Source organism: Abramis brama (assembly GCF_963993115.1).
Source record: "Abramis brama genome assembly, chromosome: 10".
Taxonomy (NCBI): Eukaryota; Metazoa; Chordata; class Actinopteri; order Cypriniformes; family Leuciscidae; genus Abramis; species Abramis brama.
The window spans coordinates 5,473,201-5,494,945 of NC_139972.1; the positions used below are offsets into that span (position 1 = coordinate 5,473,201).

The following is a 21,745-nucleotide window of genomic DNA, read 5'->3' on the forward strand; positions in this document are numbered from 1 at the left end:
CATTATGAATGTCTTCACTGTGAGTTTTGATGTGTTTAGTGCGTCGCTGCTGACTGAGAGTGTTGTGTTGTGTGCTGAAGGTGGCGATGGGTCAGGGTCAGGCTGATGTGGCTCTGCAGGCGCTCAGAGAGTGTGTTCGCTCGGGTGAATGGCTGTGCTTGAAGAACCTGCACCTCGTCACGGCGTGGCTCCCCCTGCTGGAGAAGGTAGCAACTTCCTGTCTGTGTATGAAGGTCACAGAGCAGCAGAACTCGGCAAAGGAGTCGTCGCATTGGTTGCTCTCGAGTTTTGCCACTCTTTTACCTTCATATCTGTGTTTCATTATGAAGGTCTCTCTCTTTCTGTCTCTGTCTGTCTTCTACTGTGTCATTAATTCTAGTTGAAATGACTTGTTGTGAAGTGAGAGTGAATCTGTGTGTGTGTGTGTGTGTGTGTGTGTGAGATAACTTGCAGATACTTTAATTGCTTTTTGTTTTCATTTCTCTGCTCCTTCTAAAAATATGTGTGTGTTGTGCAACACTGCAGATCTGTAATGGGTTTGGAGTCAATCAGATGAGGCTGTGAGAGAGTCAATCCCTATAAAACACACACAGAAAAGATTGTTATTGGTTTGATGCTTTGCATTCATTGATTTAATTTGTTGTAGTGAGACATCTAATGTGTGTGTGTGTGTGTGTGTGTGCAGGAGATCAACAGTATGAAACCCAAAGCCGGCTTCAGACTCTGGTTGACTGCTGAGGTCCATGCGAAGTTCACTCCCATACTTCTCCAGTCCAGCCTGAAGATCACCTATGAGGTCAGTGTGTGTCAGTCCTTTCTCCATTTTAATCGATTCTCACTTAATGATCTTAAAGCGTAACTCTCGCCAAAATGCGACCTAGGGTCTTTTTGTGAATCTACCCGAGGCAAACTTTCGTGTAAAAGCATAATTAGGATGGAAACGCCACTTTTAAGTTTGACCGTATTTTCGTTTTAGGTTAAATTGTCTTGTGAATGGGAGTGAATGGGGCACGACTATGATAGCATCAAAAATGGCTATTTTTAAAACACTAAGAAGGCTCGACACAACATGAAACTTTGCTCTCAGTATCACCAGAGGCTCTACACATGAACTCCAGCATTGAGAACAGTGTTTGCGTTCACAGAGTTTACTAAAAAGAAAGATTTTGAACAACTCACTGTCTCTGTGTCCGTCAGCATTTTGTCAGTCAAAAATAGTCGATCTCCGAATGCGAATGAACTGACTCTGAATTTTAGTATTGCTTCTTATATGAGGATCCTTTTTCAAATACAAGGTCAATATTGATTTTCACGAACGACAAAACAACAGATTATCCGTGAATTTATATGGAGCTTTCCATCTTTACTCTCCTCCCTGTTACGTCGCATTCGGAGATCGACTATTTTTGACTGACAAAATGCTGACGGACACAGAGACAGTGAGTTGTTCAAAATCTTTCTTTTTAGTAAACTCTGTGAACGCAAACACTGTTCTCAATGCTGGAGTTCATGTGTAGAGCCTCTGGTGATACTGAGAGCACAGTTTCATGTTGTGTCGAGCCGCATTAGTGTTTTAAAAATAGAGATTTTGATGCTATCATAGTCGTGCCCCATTCACTCCCATTCACAAGGCAATTTGACCGAAAACGAAAATACGGTCAAACTTAAAAGTGGCGTTTCCATCCTAATTATGCTTTTAAACGAAAGTTTACTACTAGTTATAGCATCAAATAAACATGAATGAACATCAGAAGGAATGTTGAAATAAACAGAAATCTCATGTAATCAGCGATTCAACCACAGAAAGTCATCAGTAAGCTTGTGAACAATGATGCGTAACGCTATATTTACCTCAGAAAAGCCATTTGTTGCCCATAAACTTGATAGTTAGCTAGATAAATAACTCTAGATAGGAGCGTTTTGATAAATATATGCACTATATTACTTATTCATTATATTTTTCCTTAACCTGTTCTTAAATATTTAATGCATTTAATTTTTTGAATAAATTTGTAGTGAAAACAGGTTTTTATGACAGCCACCAATTAAACACTTGAGTAGAAACATAATTATATCATTAAAGAGTTATTATTATAACATTATTATTATTATAATAAAAATATTTGTACACAAATCAGTTAATTTCACCTTTAATATTCCAGTAATACACCAATAGACAGTTCCCTGTGCAGGGTACAGCATTAGTATTTTCCTTGAGCAAAATTGACCTGATAAATATCCAAATGAATTGATATCGAATCTAATCGCGATTGGAAACGCATCACAAGCTTTGGGAAATTTGTGTCAATTCTCAGCCATAGAGTAACAGAGATGCGTCTCACATCTACTAATAACATGTGTGTGTTCAGGCTCCTCCAGGGCTCAAAAAGAACCTGACGAGGACATATGAATCCTGGAGCGCGGAGCAGATCAGTAAAGGTGGTCACCTGACTCGAGCTCAGTCTCTCTTCTGCCTGGCCTGGTTCCACGCGGTGTGTCAGGAGAGGCGCAACTATATTCCTCAGGTACACACCTGTCACATGACTGTAGAGGCGCAACTATATTCCTCAGGTACACACCTGTCACATGACTGTAGAGACGCAACTATATTCCTCAGGTACACACCTGTCACATGACTGTAGAGGCGCAACTATATTCCTCAGGTACACACCTGTCACATGACTGTAGAGTCGCAACTATATTCCTCAGGTACACACCTGTCAAATGACTGTAGAGACGCAACTATATTCCTCAGGTACACACCTGTCACATGACTGTAGAGACACAACTATATTCCTCAGGTACACACCTGTCACATGACTGTAGAGGCGCAACTATATTCCTCAGGTACACACCTGTCACATGACTGTAGAGACACAACTATATTCCTCAGATACACACCTGTCACATGACTGTAGAGACACAACTATATTCCTCAGATACACACCTGTCACATGACTGTAGAGACACAACTATATTCCTCAGGTACACACCTGTCACATGACTGTAGAGACACAACTATATTCCTCAGGTACACACCTGTCACATGACTGTAGAGTCGCAACTATATTCCTCAGGTACACACCTGTCACATGACTGTAGAGACACAACTATATTCCTCAGGTACACACCTGTCACATGACTGTAGAGACACAACTATATTCCTCAGGTACACACCTGTCACATGACTGTAGAGACACAACTATATTCCTCAGGTACACACCTGTCACATGACTGTAGAGGCGCAACTATATTCCTCAGGTACACACCTGTCACATGACTGTAGAGACACAACTATATTCCTCAGGTACACACCTGTCACATGACTGTAGAGACACAACTATATTCCTCAGGTACACACCTGTCACATGACTGTAGAGACGCAACTATATTCCTCAGGTACACACCTGTCACATGACTGTAGAGTCGCAACTATATTCCTCAGGTACACACCTGTCACATGACTGTAGAGTCGCAACTATATTCCTCAGGTACACACCTGTCACATGACTGTAGACCACATAAATATACACTACCGGTCAAAGGTTTAGAATAATTTATGTTTTTGAAAAAAGTCTCTTCTGCTCACCAAGGTTATATTTATTGAGGTAAATCTTATTGTGAAAGAATAATACAAATTATATATGAATACATTTTAAAAGTTCATTTATTTCTGGGATGGCAAAGCTGAATTTTCAGTAGCCAGTTTCCACAAAAATATTAAGCAACTGTTTTCAACACTGAAGACTGGAGTAATGATGCTGAAAATTCAGCTTTGATCACAGGAATAAATTACATTTTAACAAATATTCAGTTATTATAAACTGTAATAACATTTAACTGTTTTTATTGTACTGAGCCTATTGAGTGCTTTCAAAAGCGTATTAAAAAACAACACGTGATTATTCCAAACTTTTTTCCGGTAGTGTACATATGTGCGTCTCTTCCTCAAACAATCGCTGGAATTCAAACAGAAGCTCTTGGATCTGTTTGAATTATTAATTCTGACTCTGAATTGAACTACTGCGCGCCAGGCCTTTGAAGAGCTGCGTTTAATTAGCTGATGCTGATGCCTTTCTCTTTCGTAATGTGTCTCGCTCACTCCATCTTTCTCTCTCTCCTAAAGTGGGCAGGAGCTAATAAGTTATGTAGGAATTCATTGGGCTGATAGTGTCTCTCAGGGGCTGTGTGAAGGAAAATATGTAAACTACTATTTTATATATATATATATATATACAGAGGTGGACAGAGTACACAGCTTCATTACTTGAGTAAAAGTACAGATACCCCTTGCTAAATTTTACTCAAGTACAAGTAAAAGTACTACAGTCAGATGTCTACTTAAGTAAAAGTACTAAAGTACTTGTTTTTAAAAGTACTTGAGTATCAAGAGTACAAGAGTACATTTTCAAAATATTGCATTACTACTGCCACAGTGCTTACATTGGTAAACACAGCAAACACTTGAAGCGAAAACTATCATTAACTTGTTCAGAAAATTGAAATAGTCTGGATGGTAGGAGAAGACTCATGAATATTCATTAGGGAAGTCATCCCTGATTGGTCTGATGACCTACCCCTAACCCCACCCCTAAACCTACCCGTCACTGGGGGTCTTATGACCTCCCTAACCCCGCCCCTAAATCTACCCGTCACTGGGGTTAAGACCAATCAGGGATGACTTCCCTAATGAATATTCATGAGTCTTCCCCTACCATCCTGGGCTGCGTCTTCATCCATTGTTTAGTCCATGGTTTCGTCTCTTATCTAAATCTGACCATGGAGTTGACTTTGGCGGAAAGCTGAAGGTGATTGCTGATAGGCTGTCCCAGTCAGTGGCGCCTGCACAATCCAATCACATTTGAGAGGGTTTCCGAGATGTTTCTTTTTTCCTTTTTTATTTTATTTTTTATTTTTAGAAGAAGTAACGGGTACTCACAGTTATGGATAGAAATGTAGTGGAGTAAAGAGTACAATATTTGCCTCTCAAATGTACTTGAGTAAAGTCATGAGTACTCCCCAAAAATGATACTCGAGTAAAGTACAGATCCCTCAAAAGTGTACTTAAGTACTGTACTCAAGTAAATGTACTCCGTTACTGTCCGGCTCTGTATATATATATATATATATATATATATATATATCAGGGCTTGACATTCACGTGTTTGCTCATCAGCCACTGTGACTAGTGGTTTTCCAAAGTTACCAGCCACTCAGCAGTTCCACTGGCCACCATTTTGACATCGATACCATGGGGAAAAACTGCAAAATAGATATTTTTAATATTATCTCATAATTTGGCAGCCGGTATAATAGGCTGCTGTCACTTTAAGAGCTGACGCACGGATCCGTTACAGTGTTTTACATCGCCAATATAGTGTCTTTATGTGCTGCACTTTGGGTTTGAGCACAAAATATGTGGGAATGAGTACAATTATGCTCAACACGTGCAATTTGTTGCCGAAATTCAAGCCCTGTAACACCAACAATATTCATCCGGAGCAAATGAATCGAGTGAGTGAGGAGAGGCGGGTTTGTGTGTCGCTCGCTGTCGGAGAGATGAGAGAGAGAGAGAGCAGCTGGTATCGTGTTGGTATAGTATTTCAGTATTTCAATATATTCCATGTATCGAAAATATTTTTGACAACACTACATTGCACTTAGTTTATTATTTCAGATGCCTTTTTAAAAAGACTACAATTGAAAAATGTATATTATATAAAATTCAATCCACCAAAGTGGCCAGAAGAGTGACTGTGTCACACATCACTGATGAAATACACACGCATTTGGCGGGTGTTGATGAGTGTTGATGTCAAGCCCTATATATATATATATATATACATTTAAAAATTATTTTTCTGTAAATATCTTTTAATGTTCGACTTGATACCGGAGTACCAGTAGCTTTTGCATTCTCAGCAGGCGTTTTAAAAGGTTTTCTTTCATACACTTGCTTAGATTAAATCATGCCTGTTGTGAAAAGTCTGGGAACAATTTAGAGCCAAAGAAAAGATGAATGACTTCACGCTGTCCTTGGAGATTCATGATTCTGGCTTTTGAAACATGACTCCATATTTAATCATGATTCAGTGTGAGTTTCTATTGCACCGGCTGAATATATGAAGTTGAATTGAACTGATGATGATGATGATGATGATGATGTGTTTGTGCTGCACAGGGCTGGACGAAGTTCTACGAGTTCTCTCTGTCAGACCTGAGAGCCGGCTTTGAGATCATTGACCGCCTGTTTGAAGGTGTGTGTTGGTCATGTGTGTATCAGGGTGTTTTTATCTTTGCACATGTGAGGTCTCACTGTAGGATTTTCCGTGTGTGTGTGTGTGTGTGTTTCAGGTGGGAAGGTGTTCCAGTGGGAATTCGTGCACGGTCTCCTGGAGAACGCCATCTATGGAGGCCGCATCGATAACGTGTGTGACCTGCGCATCCTTCGCTCGTACCTACAGCAGTTCTTTAACGCTCAACTCCTCACACAGTCACACACACACTCTCGTGTCAAGAAAACACACGCTTTCCCGGCTCAGATACACCTGCCCAACTCCTGCAGCATAGCGGTCAGTGAATGTGTACTGTATAGTTAACAAGAATCAAGCATCTTGTGCATGCTTTTTGGACTGATTCTACCCATAATCCTTTGCACGATTGGATTAAAGTCACCCTGCTATGTGTGCAGGATTATCGTGTGGTGGTGGACGCTCTTCCTGAAGACGACAAACCCAGTTTCTTCGGCCTGCCTGCAAACATCGAGCGCTCTTCACAGAGAATCATCAGCTCACAGGTGTGTGTGTGTGTGTGTGTGTGTTTCTGTTGAGGTCATGAGGGGTCAGAGGTGTTTTGAGAATATTGTGCTGAGCAGGACATTCCTCTACATCACAGGCATGCACACGTGTGTGTGTGTGTGTGTGTGTGTGTGTGATTGTTCTTTCCTGTGGGGTGGAGTTCATAATAAGCTAACAGTCAAAGTGCATTCACACACAGGATTGTCTCCCAATATTTTTTTTACTGAAAAATCTTCACATTTTTAGACTTTCTTTAGACATAATTTATGAAAATTTTAGCTAGTTAGAGTCTCTTCAAATGTTCTTGGGTAGTTTTTACTGTATTTGTGAGGATATCTTCGAGAGGATTTGTAATTTCCTGAGGCAAACAGCAGCAGTGCTTGCGAGCCAACCAATGAAAAGTCTTAGCTGGTTCTATCGAAACTTAATGCTGCAACTTTTCCGTTTTGTATGCAAATACATGCAAGAAAGACGACCGATTACACTTATGCAGATACAAGTGATCACGATGAGATCATCACTGTTGCTGTCACACGCTAACATTGTAAGTCAACGGGAGAATTCAACTTTAAAGTTGACAAAAAACAACAACATTTGAATGGATTCTGTATATTAAGCAGTTTAAGCTGAATTAAGGCGAGACACTACAGGTGAATAGGGAATGTTTTTAAATTAGAAGATATCACTGTGAAACTTCTCCAGTTTATTACTGGCATAAACATAAGAAAAAAATGTATTACAAGTTTTGTGTGAATTAATGTTTTAAAATGCTAATGAGGCCTTATATACTTAAATATACGCTAATTTGCATACATTTCCAAAAACAAAATCTGGAAATTAGAAAGGACCAGGTTTAAAATTCTTGGTTCTGTTTGTTGACATATTAGATGAAATGTCTTTTACAGAGGGGATTCTGGATATCTTATTTTGTGCTTTAGTAAATTAGAGAATACTGACAACAGCCTTAAAAAATCTATTTTCGCCATGTTTTTTGGAATAAACAGCTCCCTGTCTGTTCACAGCCTAAGATGTCCATGCCTGCACCAGATGTAGGCTCCTCTTCAATATAATGTCGGTGTCTTTTCATCTTGTTGCCTGTGCTTACGTTTTGCCGCAGAGAACTAATGGGAATTCACATCATCCAATCAGATGTGGTTTTCTCCTGTAGATTCCCCGGCAAACTTTTGCGGTTGGCTATTTCTACAAAGGAAATGCCCATATTTGGATTAGACAGTGCTGTGTAGGAGACTGAGAGCTTTACATGACATGTTTCTGTGAATGGAGATGTCACGGGAGCTCGCGTCAGAATGCTAACTTTTGGTGATTTCCAGTAGCAATCTAAAGGCGCAAGTTGACAAAATATAATGAAATAACCACCTTAATATGTAATGTTGACATATTTTTTATTTTGACATGAAAGCTTACATGTTAAGGGCGCAAACTGGCCCAAAATCTACAAAATTGACCACTGTATGAAAAAACGATGTTTTCGCCTGCCGTGTCTCGCCTTAATTGTGGTTAAAAAAATCTGCTTGTGATGCTTGACTGAGCAATGCTAGAGTGTTCTGGTGGGTTCGTTGCTACACAGTTGCTAATGTGTTCAGGGTCGCTACAGGAATCTCTTGTTATATTGAATGAAATACACAAATCAGTCCCATTCACTGTCACTCTTTCTTGACTTCACACACACTTTCTCTTTGTGTGTTCAGACTGTTGCACTGCGCTCCTATTTGTCACTGTCAGGTTTAGACTGATCTTTGTCTCTACTGCTGTAGAGACTGTGTGTGTGTGTGTGTGTGTGTGTGTGTGTGTAGCTCTTGTAATGAGACCAATTTATCATGTGTAAGAGTCGCCCACCCCTTCACTGCAGTTTGCCACAATCACAGAGAGATGGAGGATAGTGTACAGTGAGATCTAATGTGCTCACCTCAGGGGCATGTGTGTGTGTGTGTGTGTGTGTGTTTGCACAGGTGATCTCTCAGTTGAGGATTCTGAGCAGGTCTGTAGCGGCCGGCTCCAAATTCGACAGAGAGATCTGGTCTAACGCACTCTCACCCGTGCTCAACCTGTGGAAACGCCTCAATCAGGTATTCAGCAGCATTTTAGTGAACATGTTGTATCATAGTTTACTCTTTTCTGTCCCAGATGTCCATGTACAATGTTAACGTTGCATGTGAAACGAATAACAGCACTTTTCTGTGGGTTTTCTGTCAGTTCAGTCTTGTTTTTCAAGAGTGACAGAATCATAAAACTAATGAAAATGTTGTAGTATCATATAGGGGTGTGACGATTCCCTCATGTCACGATTCGATACATATCACGATACTGAACTCACGATACGATATTATTGCGATACTCCAAGACATATGGTAAAAGGTTAACAAAAAATCAACTGTTGATTAAAATGCTAAATTTGGTGTGACATTGTGTGTGTAAATGAATAGTCTTGGACTTGATGCTGGAAACCCAATGAACCGACAATAGAGACGCCAGAATAACAATATTCATGATTCTGAAGCTGAAAATACTGAAATATTGTAGATGAATATGCTTGCACTCTGTCACTGACTAGATATATTTCAAATATTACATGCCACTTTTTACAACAATATTCCCACATTGCATTATTATGCATTATATCATCATTAAATATAGTAGTTTAATGTAGTACTGACACTAAAACTCTGAAAACTTGAATTTTTTTCTCATACAGTAATTTTTATTTTGGGTGAACAATAAATATTGTCACTGTCCACGATACATATTGTTGCATTTTTGTATTGCGATATATTGTGACACCCCTAGTATCCTGGGAACTCAACAAAACACAACTTTATTTCCCAGCACACAGTGCAGCCTCACTCCTGGAAATTGTGTAAAGCCAACCAAACAACAACGGACAATTTCCACCAGCCGTTTTGTGTGCAATATGCATTAAACGTTCTGTGGGCGTGTCCTTCTGGGCTGAGTCGAGGTTCTGATTGGTTATCGTTTCCCGCCGCTCTCTGATTGGCTCTTGCATCGTGTGATAGATTCTTTCTGTCGTGTCTCAGGGTTCCTCATTGATCCATCAGAAAGTGGCTCTTCCCAGCGAGGGCGCCGGCTCTCCCGTTCTCTCATTCGTCCAGCTGGAGCAGTTTAATGGCATACGATTGGTCCAGAGCATCCACCAATCGCTGGCCTCGCTCAGTAAGGTCATCCGAGGCACGTCCCTCATGACTGCTGACGTACACAAGCTGGCCACTGCACTTCTGAACCAAGAGGTAAGAGTGAAGGAATCACTGTCTCCTGCATATTATTTAATGAAAGCAAGATACTAAAGGCATCAATTTTTACATTTTGTATTTTTTGGCTTTTCATAAAGTAGTGTTTCAGACTAGTGGAAAGAAAACATCAAAGCACAATGAGCAAAATTGTTTATTTTATTGCATTTTATCTACTTACATCTGTTTATTTCAATTATACTATATTCAAACCAACATGTATTCAGACACCTTCAACATTTCTCACATTATCACAGTTTATTCGCTATAGTTTAGAAAATGGTAATAAAATATGACAGATCAGTGGATATTTGACTGGTTTTGTCCGTCCTTCTGTTAGACTGTCTCACACATGAATTATGTTGAATATCTGTCAGCTGTTAAATTTAACTACACAATTAGATAATACCAGTTTAGCTCAACCAGTGACCAAGCAATGCTTCATTTTGTTCAGTCTGTGTGTAAAAAGAGCATTAGCAATGAAAGAAAACACACTTCAGCAAAACATGGTCAGCTCAAAGTGTCAGAATAATTTCTGGTCCCAAATGTCACTGGTAGTCACTGTATGAAGAATATTTGGGTATAATATGTCACAGTTTACTTTATTTTGCTCTCCTCACTTACATAAATGAACTATAGTGTCCTGCACACACTAATAAAACAAATCAAAAATGATATCTGGTGTCTGAATAACTTTTGGTTTAACTGTATATATCTTTAAAGGCTGTAAGAGTCAGAAATCTCCACTTACATAGACCAAACGTTACAGTTTTATTAAGCAATACAGTATGATAGGCTGTGCTAATTTACCAGCGCTCCCTCACTCTGTGTCTCAGTGTCCGTTGAGCTGGCAGAGTAAATGGGAAGGCCCTGAGGACCCGATGCAGTATTTGCGAGCCGTAGTGTTCAGAGCGCTCGCGATTCAGGTAAACAAACTCACGCAGATGTTCAAATGTGTTGATTCAGCTCAACTCATCTCAACTTTTATTTATAAAGCACTTTCAGAACCATTAGAACGGACCAAAGTGCTGTCCATAAACAATACATATCTCTAAAATACATAGAAACATCATCAAAACATGACCTAAGGAAATCATACAACCAATCACTCCCAGTTCTCAGACCTAATCAAACGCCAACAACTTGACGACAAAACCTTCCATGCTTGACGAGGGTTTACAGATAATGGCAGCACATTCCGCAGTGCAGTCGGGGTCGTGGAATGCGTTTGACCTTCTCCAGGTGTTCTCGAGTTTGTTTAGCCGTGTCTATGGGAGTGTTATGATCCTAGAATACGGGAATGCTCTAAGCAGTCGTGTTTGTTCAGGATGCACCTGGCCTTGTTAATCGGCCACATATTTTCCTGCTGTAATAGACCCAAGACGCAAACTAGCTTATGCTATACTCTCGATGTGCGATACTTATTTTCCAGTTTTTGAGTGGAATCATGTTTTTTTTTTTTTTGTACTGTTCCTATAGAAATAAACGTATAAATATCAAAATAAATGCAGAGCGATCATCTGACCCGATGAGTGTCACGAGACGCGGCGCCACCGGTCTCCCATCATGCTCAGCAGCTGCCGCCGTGAGTCGAGGCATCTCTCCTTGTTTTCCTAACATGAACCCGTCAGAATGTGGGCCGCGGAGTCAGAGATGACTCATCTCATTACATGAGGGCTTTTACACTCTTTTGTGCTTTGGCTTTGGATAAAAGCGCTCTCTGAATGGCATGCTGTGAAGCTGATGGCATGCTGTCTCTGATAACTCTAGGTCACAGCGCTCCGACTCTCGCATTACACAGTGTAGTTTGGTGATTTAACAGCTATTCTGTGGAGCAGGCAAACTAACATTTACCAGAGTAACCTGGTAACATGTTTTTAACTTTGTAATACTGATAATCTTTAAGTTATATAAAGGTAAAATAATGTGATAGATAGACAGACAGACAGATGATAGAATCATCATCAATGATGGAGAGACGATAGAGAGAGAGAGAGAGAGAGAGAGAGAGAGAGAGAGAGAGACAGACAGACAGATGGATGGATATATGGATCTCACACACACACACACACTGAAACTGTCCTTGAGTGCAGGCAGGAGGAGGAGCTATGTGGGGTGAATATTAAAAGCATTAGACAAGAACTCGTGAATAATTCATGAGCACATCAACATCACCTGAGGGAGAGTTCATTACAGCTGAACACACGCAGCACTGTGTGTGTGTTATCATGAGCTTTAATCACATGACTGTCTTCATGTAGCATTGTGATGCTGTGTGTGTGTGTGTGTGATTACAAGGGTTTGTTTAGATGTTAGTGCGACCTAAACTTCAACTACTGTAAACACGAAACGAGTAAGTGTTGGCAGGTGTGTGTGTGATCTGCTAATGTGTGTATACAGAGCAGTGTGAGTGTCTTTCTGAGGAAAGATCTTTCTGTTGATGGAAATCTCAAAAAATATGTGTGTTTTTTTAACCTTCTGATGTTGGGCTGAAATAACAATATATATTTTGCATTATGGAAATGAAGATTGCTTCAGAATTAAAAGATGTAAATTTATTGCATTTTTGACAATATGCTGTATTCATTTCACATTTTCACCTCCAAATTCTCATTATTAAGTAAAAAAAAAAAAAGCTATAATAATAACAATAATTTTATCACTATTATTTATTAATAGAATCTAACAAATACTAATGATTTTGATTATTATTTCTGTAATAATTGCAAAATAGCAGTAATATTAAAATATAATTTTGTAATTTTGTACAATTAAAACGGTAACAGTAATTCGATTTTCTGATCAAAATAATGATTATTATTATTCATATTATATTCTTCTTCTTATTGTTTTGTTATTTCATAACAGCAATAACATATTTTTAAAACGTTAAAATTTTAAAATATAATAATTAAAATATATTATTATTAGTAGTAGTATCTAAATTTTAAAATTGTATACATCATGGTGGTATTTGCAGTAGTGCCTTTCATTTCCTTTAATAGTATATTTAGTATAGTATAGTTTATTACAGTATTTTTTTACTATAATATAGTAGAAAATTAACCTCATCACTTTGAGAATTATAGAAGAAAACTCATATGATAGGTTTTATATTCTTTATATTATGTTTCTTTTGATTTTGTGGTAAAATGTGAGTGTGAGTGTGAGTGTGAGTGTGAGTGTGTGTGTGTGTGTGTGTGTGTGTGTGTGTGTGTGTGTGTGTGTGTGTGGCCTGGAAAGCACCTGTCACGCGGGTCGAACTGTCTGCTAGTGCTGGGAGTTAGTTTGACTGTAATTAGTTCTGCGAAGCGAGCCGACAGAAACGCTTCTCGTGATGAACGTGTTTCTTCATCTGAGATGATGATGATGGTTTCTCTGCTCCCTCAGGTATTGAACCAAACGCCTCAGAGAGAACGAGCGAGCAAATAACCCAGTAAACATGAAGGAACGAGGTGTGGATGAGTGAACTTGAGAGGGAGAATTAAGGTGAAAGAGTGTCGGAGCTTCTGCTTGATGCAAATATCTAAAACTAAAGCAATGCAGGGTTCAAACCAAGCGGCAACCTCCCCGTCTCTCTCTTGAAACCAACACGGAAGTGAGTTAAACTGCAGTTCATTAACTGGCCGCTTGGGCTGGCTGCAGAAGTGAGTCAAATCTGTATCTCCCCCATGTTAAAATTACCAACTTTACAGCAGAAAAAAAACATGTTTACAGCCTGGTTCTCTCTGTGGCTTTGGTCTATACAGCTAATTTTGCCCTTCATAACAACTGTGAGGGGGGTGCATTTTTTATAACTCATCCGTTTAGTTGATTAATATTTAAAGTTCTGCATAATTAAGGGTGTGGCCAGTGGCACTTGAGTGACAGGTGGATTCCCGCTGATGTCAATGCTAGCCGTTTGTCTGCTGTTACTAGCCGTCACTTCACCTCAGCAAATCGTCCCCTTGGAATTATAAGGTTCTATCTGACATTTTTGTCAAAATTTAGTTATTCACATATTCTTATTCTGTGACCACTTCTTTACATTATGTGATGTTGTTTTTTAAGTTGTGTACATTTTGGAACTTTTTATTTAGAAAATAAAAAGGTTCTTTCTACACTGTCGAATGGAATGCAAAAACTTTAAAGCTTAATATCTCAAAACTGCTCAGAACGCAGATAGAACCTTATAATTCCAAGGGGGCGAAATGTTGCTGCTGAACTTGCCATCTCTGCCGTGTTTTGTGCTTTTTTCGGGATTATTTCATACAATTTAATACACCCATTACTTCGCCCACGGCTTTGGATTCCGTCGTTGTCGTCGAGTATCGTTCGAGAGAACAACCAGCGCTGTATTTCAGTTTTCCTCTGTGAACATGCACTAATGGATGTCTGACAATTTCGTTGCTTTTTGGAGTTTGCAGATTTAAAAACGTCAATAAAGGCCCGTTCTGCTCTCACGGAACAGATATAGATTATAATATGCTTATGTACCGTCAGATGAAATCCTGCTGGTGTCGGCGCTTTCTCCGTCCATGCAATAAATGCACATCCTTGAATGAGCGCGGATTTTCTAGCGCATTTACTTGAACTTCATAGGCAATATATCTATGGTTTAACCCATTTGAGAGGCGGCCAAAATCAGAATTTAAGATGGACTGAATAAGCTCTACGAACTTGACGAGCGATGCCGCGCTGACGGACCATAAGAAAGAGTGACTGACGTATGCACATAAATCACTGTCACACACACACTCTCAGAGTAATATTAAGTTACTGCATAATACATTTTCAACTAGCAGAATAGTACAGAATCACGATACACAGTGTCACTTGTAGCCATGTCTTTTAACTATTATAATATTTCGAAGGGCAAAAATAGGAACTTTTAATTGGCTTTACATCATCGACTGTCACTTTAGCGCGAGGCCCTGTGCACTCGCAGACTTGGTACTGTCAGTAGCATAACCTTATAGCATTACCCAGAGCCGTTAACAGCCTGAGCTACCTCGATAGATAGCTACCAGTGACAAAAAAATACATTTTTAATTTAATTAGGCAACATTTTAAGGAAGTGTAGTGCAAATATCTTGGCCTTGTATTCATTGTCCCTCACGCATTCCAGCCACGGGTAGTCATTTTCCCATTCAATTCTATAATTTTTGTGCTCTTTTCTTTTTCGCCGGCTGCTCGGAGGTAGTCATTTTTACATTTCCCGCTGTTGTCACTTGTCGTCATCGTTGCTACGATACGTGACTCACAATGACTGAAACGACCAATTAAAAGGGCATTCTCTGATGATGTTCCAAGATGTTAAAAACGCTACTGATCATACAAATGGGGAGAAATCTACTGTTTGAGGCTGAGTTAACATTACAAACTGGTGCATGTGTGTCTGAAGGTCTAAATGCAGTGATTTATGGCCAACATTGAATGTCTCTTCGCATGTAATGTGTCAGTCATGGTCCCACACCCTCTGACTCCGCCTCCTACAGTAGCCACGCCCCACACTCTCACTATTGGTTGAGCTGGAAAGTGATTGACAGATCTGAACGGACAGCTCTTAATGATTTAATGGTGTTACACCAAGGTTTACACTTTTGGGGAGATAAACCCATGAATAGCACACTAATAGTAGTCAATGAAGAGAATGTATTTTAACATTATAAATCTTATATACTTCACCTTTAAGGGTCTGAAATGATACTGAAAACATTCATTGACTGTTTTTGGTCCAAGAAAACATAATAGTTTGATCAAATGTGGCTCCTCAAGGGAAGACACGGCAGGCAAAAACATCGTTTTGTTTTTTTTCACTGGTCAATTTTAAGATTGTGGGCGATTTGTCTTCAATAACGTCTTCTTTCAGAAAGTACAATGGGGCATTTTACTCTAAAAGTGAAATCTCATTGGCTGATGTCAATTTTAAAGGCCGTTTTCTCAAAAATGTTTTTTTTTTTCATACTCTCTGAGCCAGAAATCTTCAGCAGCACTTACATACACCAAACTTTCCAGTTGTATTCCTATCTATATTCTTAAGGTTTTTACAGAGGGGTTTAGTTCATATATCATTCAGATTCTGATTTATACAACATTTTATACCTAAAGACGGAGCGAAAATTTATTTTTTTATGGCTGTTGACATTTTTTTCTTATTAATGGAGTGATAAAAAGAGATATCCAAAATCCCCTCTGTAAAAACCTTTGACTATAATATGTCAACAAAATGAAACAAGAATTTTGAATCTGGCTTTATCCAATGTTCAGATTTCTCTTCTAGAAATATATGCAAATTAGCGCATATTTAATGAGATACTACCTAATTTGCATATTTAAACATACATAATCTAAAAACTTTTAATACAAAAGATATTTGTCTTAATGTCAGTAATCAACTGGGGAAGTTTCATGCTGATATCTATTAGTTTTTAGTTTTTTTCTATTCACCTGGGGTGTCTCGCCTTAAATGATTATAAAACTGAAAGTCGAGGTCATCGAGGTCCGTGTGCCGAAACTCACCCGAGATTCCTCATTCGCGCTCCTGTAACGGATAATTGGATGTTATCCGTCATCGCTATTATGACGCCCACCTGCTCCAGGAGTCACATTTCTACAACACCAGCTTGTTAACATTAAAAACTCTTACCGACCCAAACCTTTGAACTCGAGCATAATTCATGTCCACACCAGTGGATGATCATGTGTTTTATTATAAGCACAAGCATCACTTCAAGCACACAGCTGCACTGCTGTTCATCAGCACTGAGGTTTATTATTGCAACACTTGAGTGTGTGTTGTTGTCTTAAAGGGTTAATGCCCTTTTCACAAGATGTAAAATAAGTCTCTGATGTCCCCAGAGTGTGTATGTGAAGTTTTAGCTCAAAATACCCCACAGATATTTTTATATAGCATGTTAAAATTGTCACTTTTTGAGAGTGAGCAAAAACACACCGTTTTTGTGTCTGTCCCTTTAAATGAAAATGAGCTGATGCTCCCGGCACAGGGGGCGGAGCTTCAAGAGCTTGTGTCCTTTTATCTCACACACACATGCACTGAACATTTCAAAAACTTTTAGCCTTTTATGTTCAAATCGGAGTCAGACAATGATGGAGAGACTCAAGAAGAAGTGACAACATGTAGAAGCAACAGGACATTTCTGAATGGTTAGTTGATGAATTTATGAAGCTTATGTGTAGTTATCTTCTAGTCATTGATTAGCATATTCTGTCTTGATAATCTATAAATCGTGTTCCGGGGGCGGGGTTTATGTAAATTCTAGGGTTGGTGATGTCACTAACCCGGGAGGAATGTGGTGTAGTCTCTACCAGCCGTTTGTTGTAGTCCTTAAAAAGCGATTTCTTTAAAAGCAAATATCTCCCTTTGCTTTGAACTTTGAGCGTTGTAACTTTGCAGATGTTGTTTATGATCAAACAGCAACATTACACACTAACTAAAGTTAGAAAAGTCAAATCATAATCAACCACCCCTTTAAACGTGCTGCTGATAACTGTTTGTTTATTTTGTATGAATTAATCAAATCCAGAAAGGAAAGTGGGAAGGCATAATAAGCATAAGCTTCAGCCTACACCTTTTTCGGTTATTATGTATGTTTTTTTTCTTTACTTTGGAAAGTTATCTGTGAGCACCGAAATAAATTTTGTTGAATTGAAAAAAATAATAAATTGTAGAGATGGACACACACTGTCTCCTGATGCTTTTAGAAAGAGTCTCCGCTGTTCTGAGACGTAAAGCACAGAGAGTCTGGAGTCTGAGGAGAAGCAGCAGGTGCGGGAAGAAGCAGCGATTGTTACTGTACAACTGACACCAGCAGCACTCAAATCACTTCTGTCATCACACGCCATCAGCATGTGTGTGTGTGTGTGTGTGTGTGTGTAGGGCTGGGTAGAGAGGGCTGAGAGGGCTGGACTGCTGTCGGAGATGCTGGATCTGTCGGAGCTTTTCCACCCGGACACTTTCCTGAACGCCCTGAGACAAGAGACCGCCAGGTGACGTACTTGCTCACATATATATATATATATAATGATAATGAAAATTAAACCCCTGATAAAACACATGCTAAGGTTAACTTGAGGTAAAATATAACTTATCTCGCACACACCTGTTAAAGTAAATGAAGATATATTACAATTATAATGAAAATGAAATGCACCTGATAAAACTCATGCTAACTATTACATTTCTAATTATATGTAGAATGGTACTACTATGGTAATCTTTAAAGTATCATTTTAAAGCCACTGTATATTTCAAAGTACCATAGTATTATCATCTGACACTCTACCATAGTACTACCACAGTATTACTTGCAAAGATTACTGTGGTACATGGTAGAAAAACATGAAAAATATAAAAAAAAATATATAAATAACATAATAATAATAATAATATATAAAATAATAAAAATAGAAATAATATATAAAGCATTAAAATATAAATATATAAAAAATATTTAAAATATATAAATAAAACATTTTTCATTGTATATATTTCAAATGAATGGAAATATAATGAAGGAAGCTCACCTACTATAACAAAACAACTGCAAACAATAAACTTGGATAATGTACGTTATGTTCACTTGCTAAACTTATACATATACACCCACTATGGTAAACTCGAGCTAAATGACCTGATAAACACCTGCTAAACTAAAGTCACACACACGGGCTAAATGAAACCGAGGTCGCTCGAGTCGTAACATAACTCCTGCACATTTACTAAGCTCAAATGATGTAATCACAGAAGTCGCACAAAGAGCCTGTTTAAGAGTCAAAGCGAGTGTTTTATGAAGTTCAGAATAAAAATGTAGGTTTCATTGTGTTTTTTAAATGACGTGTGTTTTAGGTTGATGAGCTGCTCTATGGACAGCCTGAAGTTCGTCACGTCATGGAGGGGCAAGATTACTGAAGCAAAACTACAAGTGAAGGTACAAACGTTCCCTCCGAACAAAGAGTGTGTGTTTAACATGATTAAACTGAGGTTTAATCTCTCTCTCTCTCTCTCTCTCTCTCTCTCTCTCTCTCTCTCTCTCTCTCTCTCTCTCTCTCTCTCTCTCTCTCTCTCTCTCTCTGTCTCTCTGTCTCTCTCTCTCTCTCTGTCTCTCTCTCTCTCTCTCTCTCTCTCTCTCTCCTCTCTGTCTCTCTCTCTCTCTCTCTCTCTCTCTCTCTGTCTCTCTCTCTCTCCCTCTCTCTCTCTCTCTCCGTCTCTCTGTCTCTCTCTCTCTCCCTCTCTCTCTCTCTCTCTCTCTAGGTTGGTGGTTTGCAGTTGGAAGGTTGTAGTTTTGATGGAAACCGTCTGTCTGAAAGCCATCATGACTCTCCCAGTGTGTCTGCCGTCCCTGCGTGTCACATGGCCTGGATCCCACAGGTAACACACACACACACTTTACCCTCTCAGTAAGAGATAATGTACATCCAGCCGGTTGTTATCGCAGAATAAACTCCCGGCAGGGTGATCAGGACCCCGACGTGAAACAGAAAGGGCTTATTTTGCGATAAACCACCGGCTGGATGTACATTATCCCGTTTATTACACCGTTACTTCCCACACAAGTGAATTACTGAATATAGATTGTTGTTAAAATATTTTATTAGCTTACTAAACGCAAAGCTTCTGATAAGAAAACAGTTGCTAGCAAGAAGACTGAACCAGATCAAACTAGACGAGCATTTAAGGGATAAAGTACAGTCACAACACTTATTACATGGCTTTTCACCACATAAATAATTATGAGGACAAGAGATATGTCACAGATGTGCATAATATGTACAAAACAATCGTCCTGACAAGAAGATGAACACAGCAACAATATTACAGTATTATTAATATTGAAGTCCTCCGATTTCATTTTCATTAATATCGATAAATATAACAAAATCTCAGCAGGCTTGAGGTGTATGTTATTCAGCGTTGCTATTGACGATGGTTGTTATCAGGGAATAACTCACCACGGAATGTCGCGACTGACCAATCAGAATCAAGTATTCCAGAAATCTGTGTAAGAAGAAACGGAATAATTGAATTATTAGAAAATAACGCACATCCGCTTCGGGTCGTGGCCGCATCACCGCCTCGGGTGTGCATTATTTTCTAATAACTCAATGGACCTGAGTCAATTATTACGCTTATACTATGGTTAGCACACCTCAAGATGTAGTCAGATGTTGTATTTCAAGACGTTTGTCAGGTTTTTGACCTTAAAACGCTCTTGTGTGTGGGACTAATTTCTTACGCATCTCATCCCACGCCTTCAAAACGTCATTCAAGAGCTCGTAAACGGAGGCTTGAGCCACTGATAGCAGACCCATGCAGTTAATAGAGAGAGAGAGAGTGAGATTAAGTGTGTGTGAATTACCCAAGTCTCTCAACAGTGTTTATAAGTATCAGAGCAGCGCTGAAAACACTTTTCTGTGCGAGTGTGTGTGTGTGTCCGTACTGTATGTGTGTGCGTTTGAGCGTGAGAGAGAGAGTGTGTGCTGTCCGTACATAATAAAACGTAATTTTGTGGCAAAAAACATGGAAGTAAATCATTGTTTTTATCCTATTGTTTTATTCATATATTTGCTTGTCAGTGTCGTTGTGGGTTTTTGTTCTTTTGTTGTAGTCGGCTGTAAAGACCTTTGAAGTAACTGAAATCATTTGGCGAAGTGATATGGAGCTGTAATGCGGTCAAAACCTGCTGGAACTACTTTATTCGTGCGTTTTACTTGAAAATAATCGCACACCTTAGAATGTTCGTCAACCAATCAGATTTAAGCATTCAACAGCCACCTAGAATAATTACATTTCTTTGATGTTTCCAGTGATAGCTGTGGATTAAAGTGTGTGTGTGTGTGTGTGTGTTTCAGAGCACTGTGGGAAGTTATTCTCCAGACGAGTGCATCTCTCTGCCCGTGTACAGCAGTGCTGAGCGTGTGTGTGTGGTGACAAACGTGCAGCTGCCGTGTGCCGGAGATCATGACACATGGATCCAGAGCGGAGCGGCACTCTTCCTCAAACAGCAGTAACACACACACACACACACACACACACACACACACACACTGAGACGTTTCCACAATCGATTTATAATGCGAGCGATCCACACACAGATATTATAATCATTTTATGTCACTACTTGTTTTGTATTTGTCTTTGGATTCATATGGGGGTGTTTTTGTCACGATTGCCGCATTAAAGCTGCTGTAAGACTGTAGTATTCAGTCATGTCGCATATATTTATATTGTCAAAATAAAATAGTTTTCTTCAAGATCATTCTTTTTCTCTCCATTCAATTTCAGTGCAATTTTAGTACTTTATTGGCACGGCAAAATCTGCACATACCTAGAGTAGTGGTCAAAAGTGACGTACGGGGAGATATTTCTTTTTTATGACTCTATAAGTTCAATATTAAACCAATATTGGTTTATATATTTGAAATATTATCAAATATTTTAAATATCAGGGAAGAACAAAACATTAAACAAATCATGACAAATTACAAGTGTGATTAGACTAAACAAAAAAAAAGTTACTAAATAAAATCAGTAATGAAAAAATACTGAAATTAAAAAAAACTGAAATAAATTTTTTAAATAAAATAAAAAATAAAACAATGATTTTAACAAAAAATAACTAATTCCTAAGGTGATGTATGTTTTTATTTTATTTAATATACTATACTCTCTTATTAAAATTGGTA

At 38.8% G+C, this 21,745-nt stretch overlaps 1 protein-coding gene across 1 annotated transcript in view; it reads left to right on the forward strand.

The window, feature by feature from the left end:
- dync2h1 (dynein cytoplasmic 2 heavy chain 1) overlaps nt 1-21,318 on the forward strand; it is a 116,378-nt gene extending 95,060 nt beyond the window's left edge. The window contains exons 75-87 of the mRNA XM_084127081.1: nt 81-206; nt 686-796; nt 2,370-2,525; nt 6,182-6,257; nt 6,355-6,572; nt 6,692-6,796; nt 8,768-8,884; nt 9,851-10,060; nt 10,897-10,986; nt 17,940-18,049; nt 18,909-18,990; nt 19,314-19,430; nt 20,912-21,318. Of these exons, the coding sequence (XP_083983207.1) occupies nt 81-206; nt 686-796; nt 2,370-2,525; nt 6,182-6,257; nt 6,355-6,572; nt 6,692-6,796; nt 8,768-8,884; nt 9,851-10,060; nt 10,897-10,986; nt 17,940-18,049; nt 18,909-18,990; nt 19,314-19,430; nt 20,912-21,070 (1,677 nt within the window). The 3' untranslated portion in view covers nt 21,071-21,318. The remainder of the gene's footprint in view (nt 1-80; nt 207-685; nt 797-2,369; nt 2,526-6,181; nt 6,258-6,354; nt 6,573-6,691; nt 6,797-8,767; nt 8,885-9,850; nt 10,061-10,896; nt 10,987-17,939; nt 18,050-18,908; nt 18,991-19,313; nt 19,431-20,911) is intronic.
- Nucleotides 21,319-21,745: the final 427 nt, after the last annotated feature.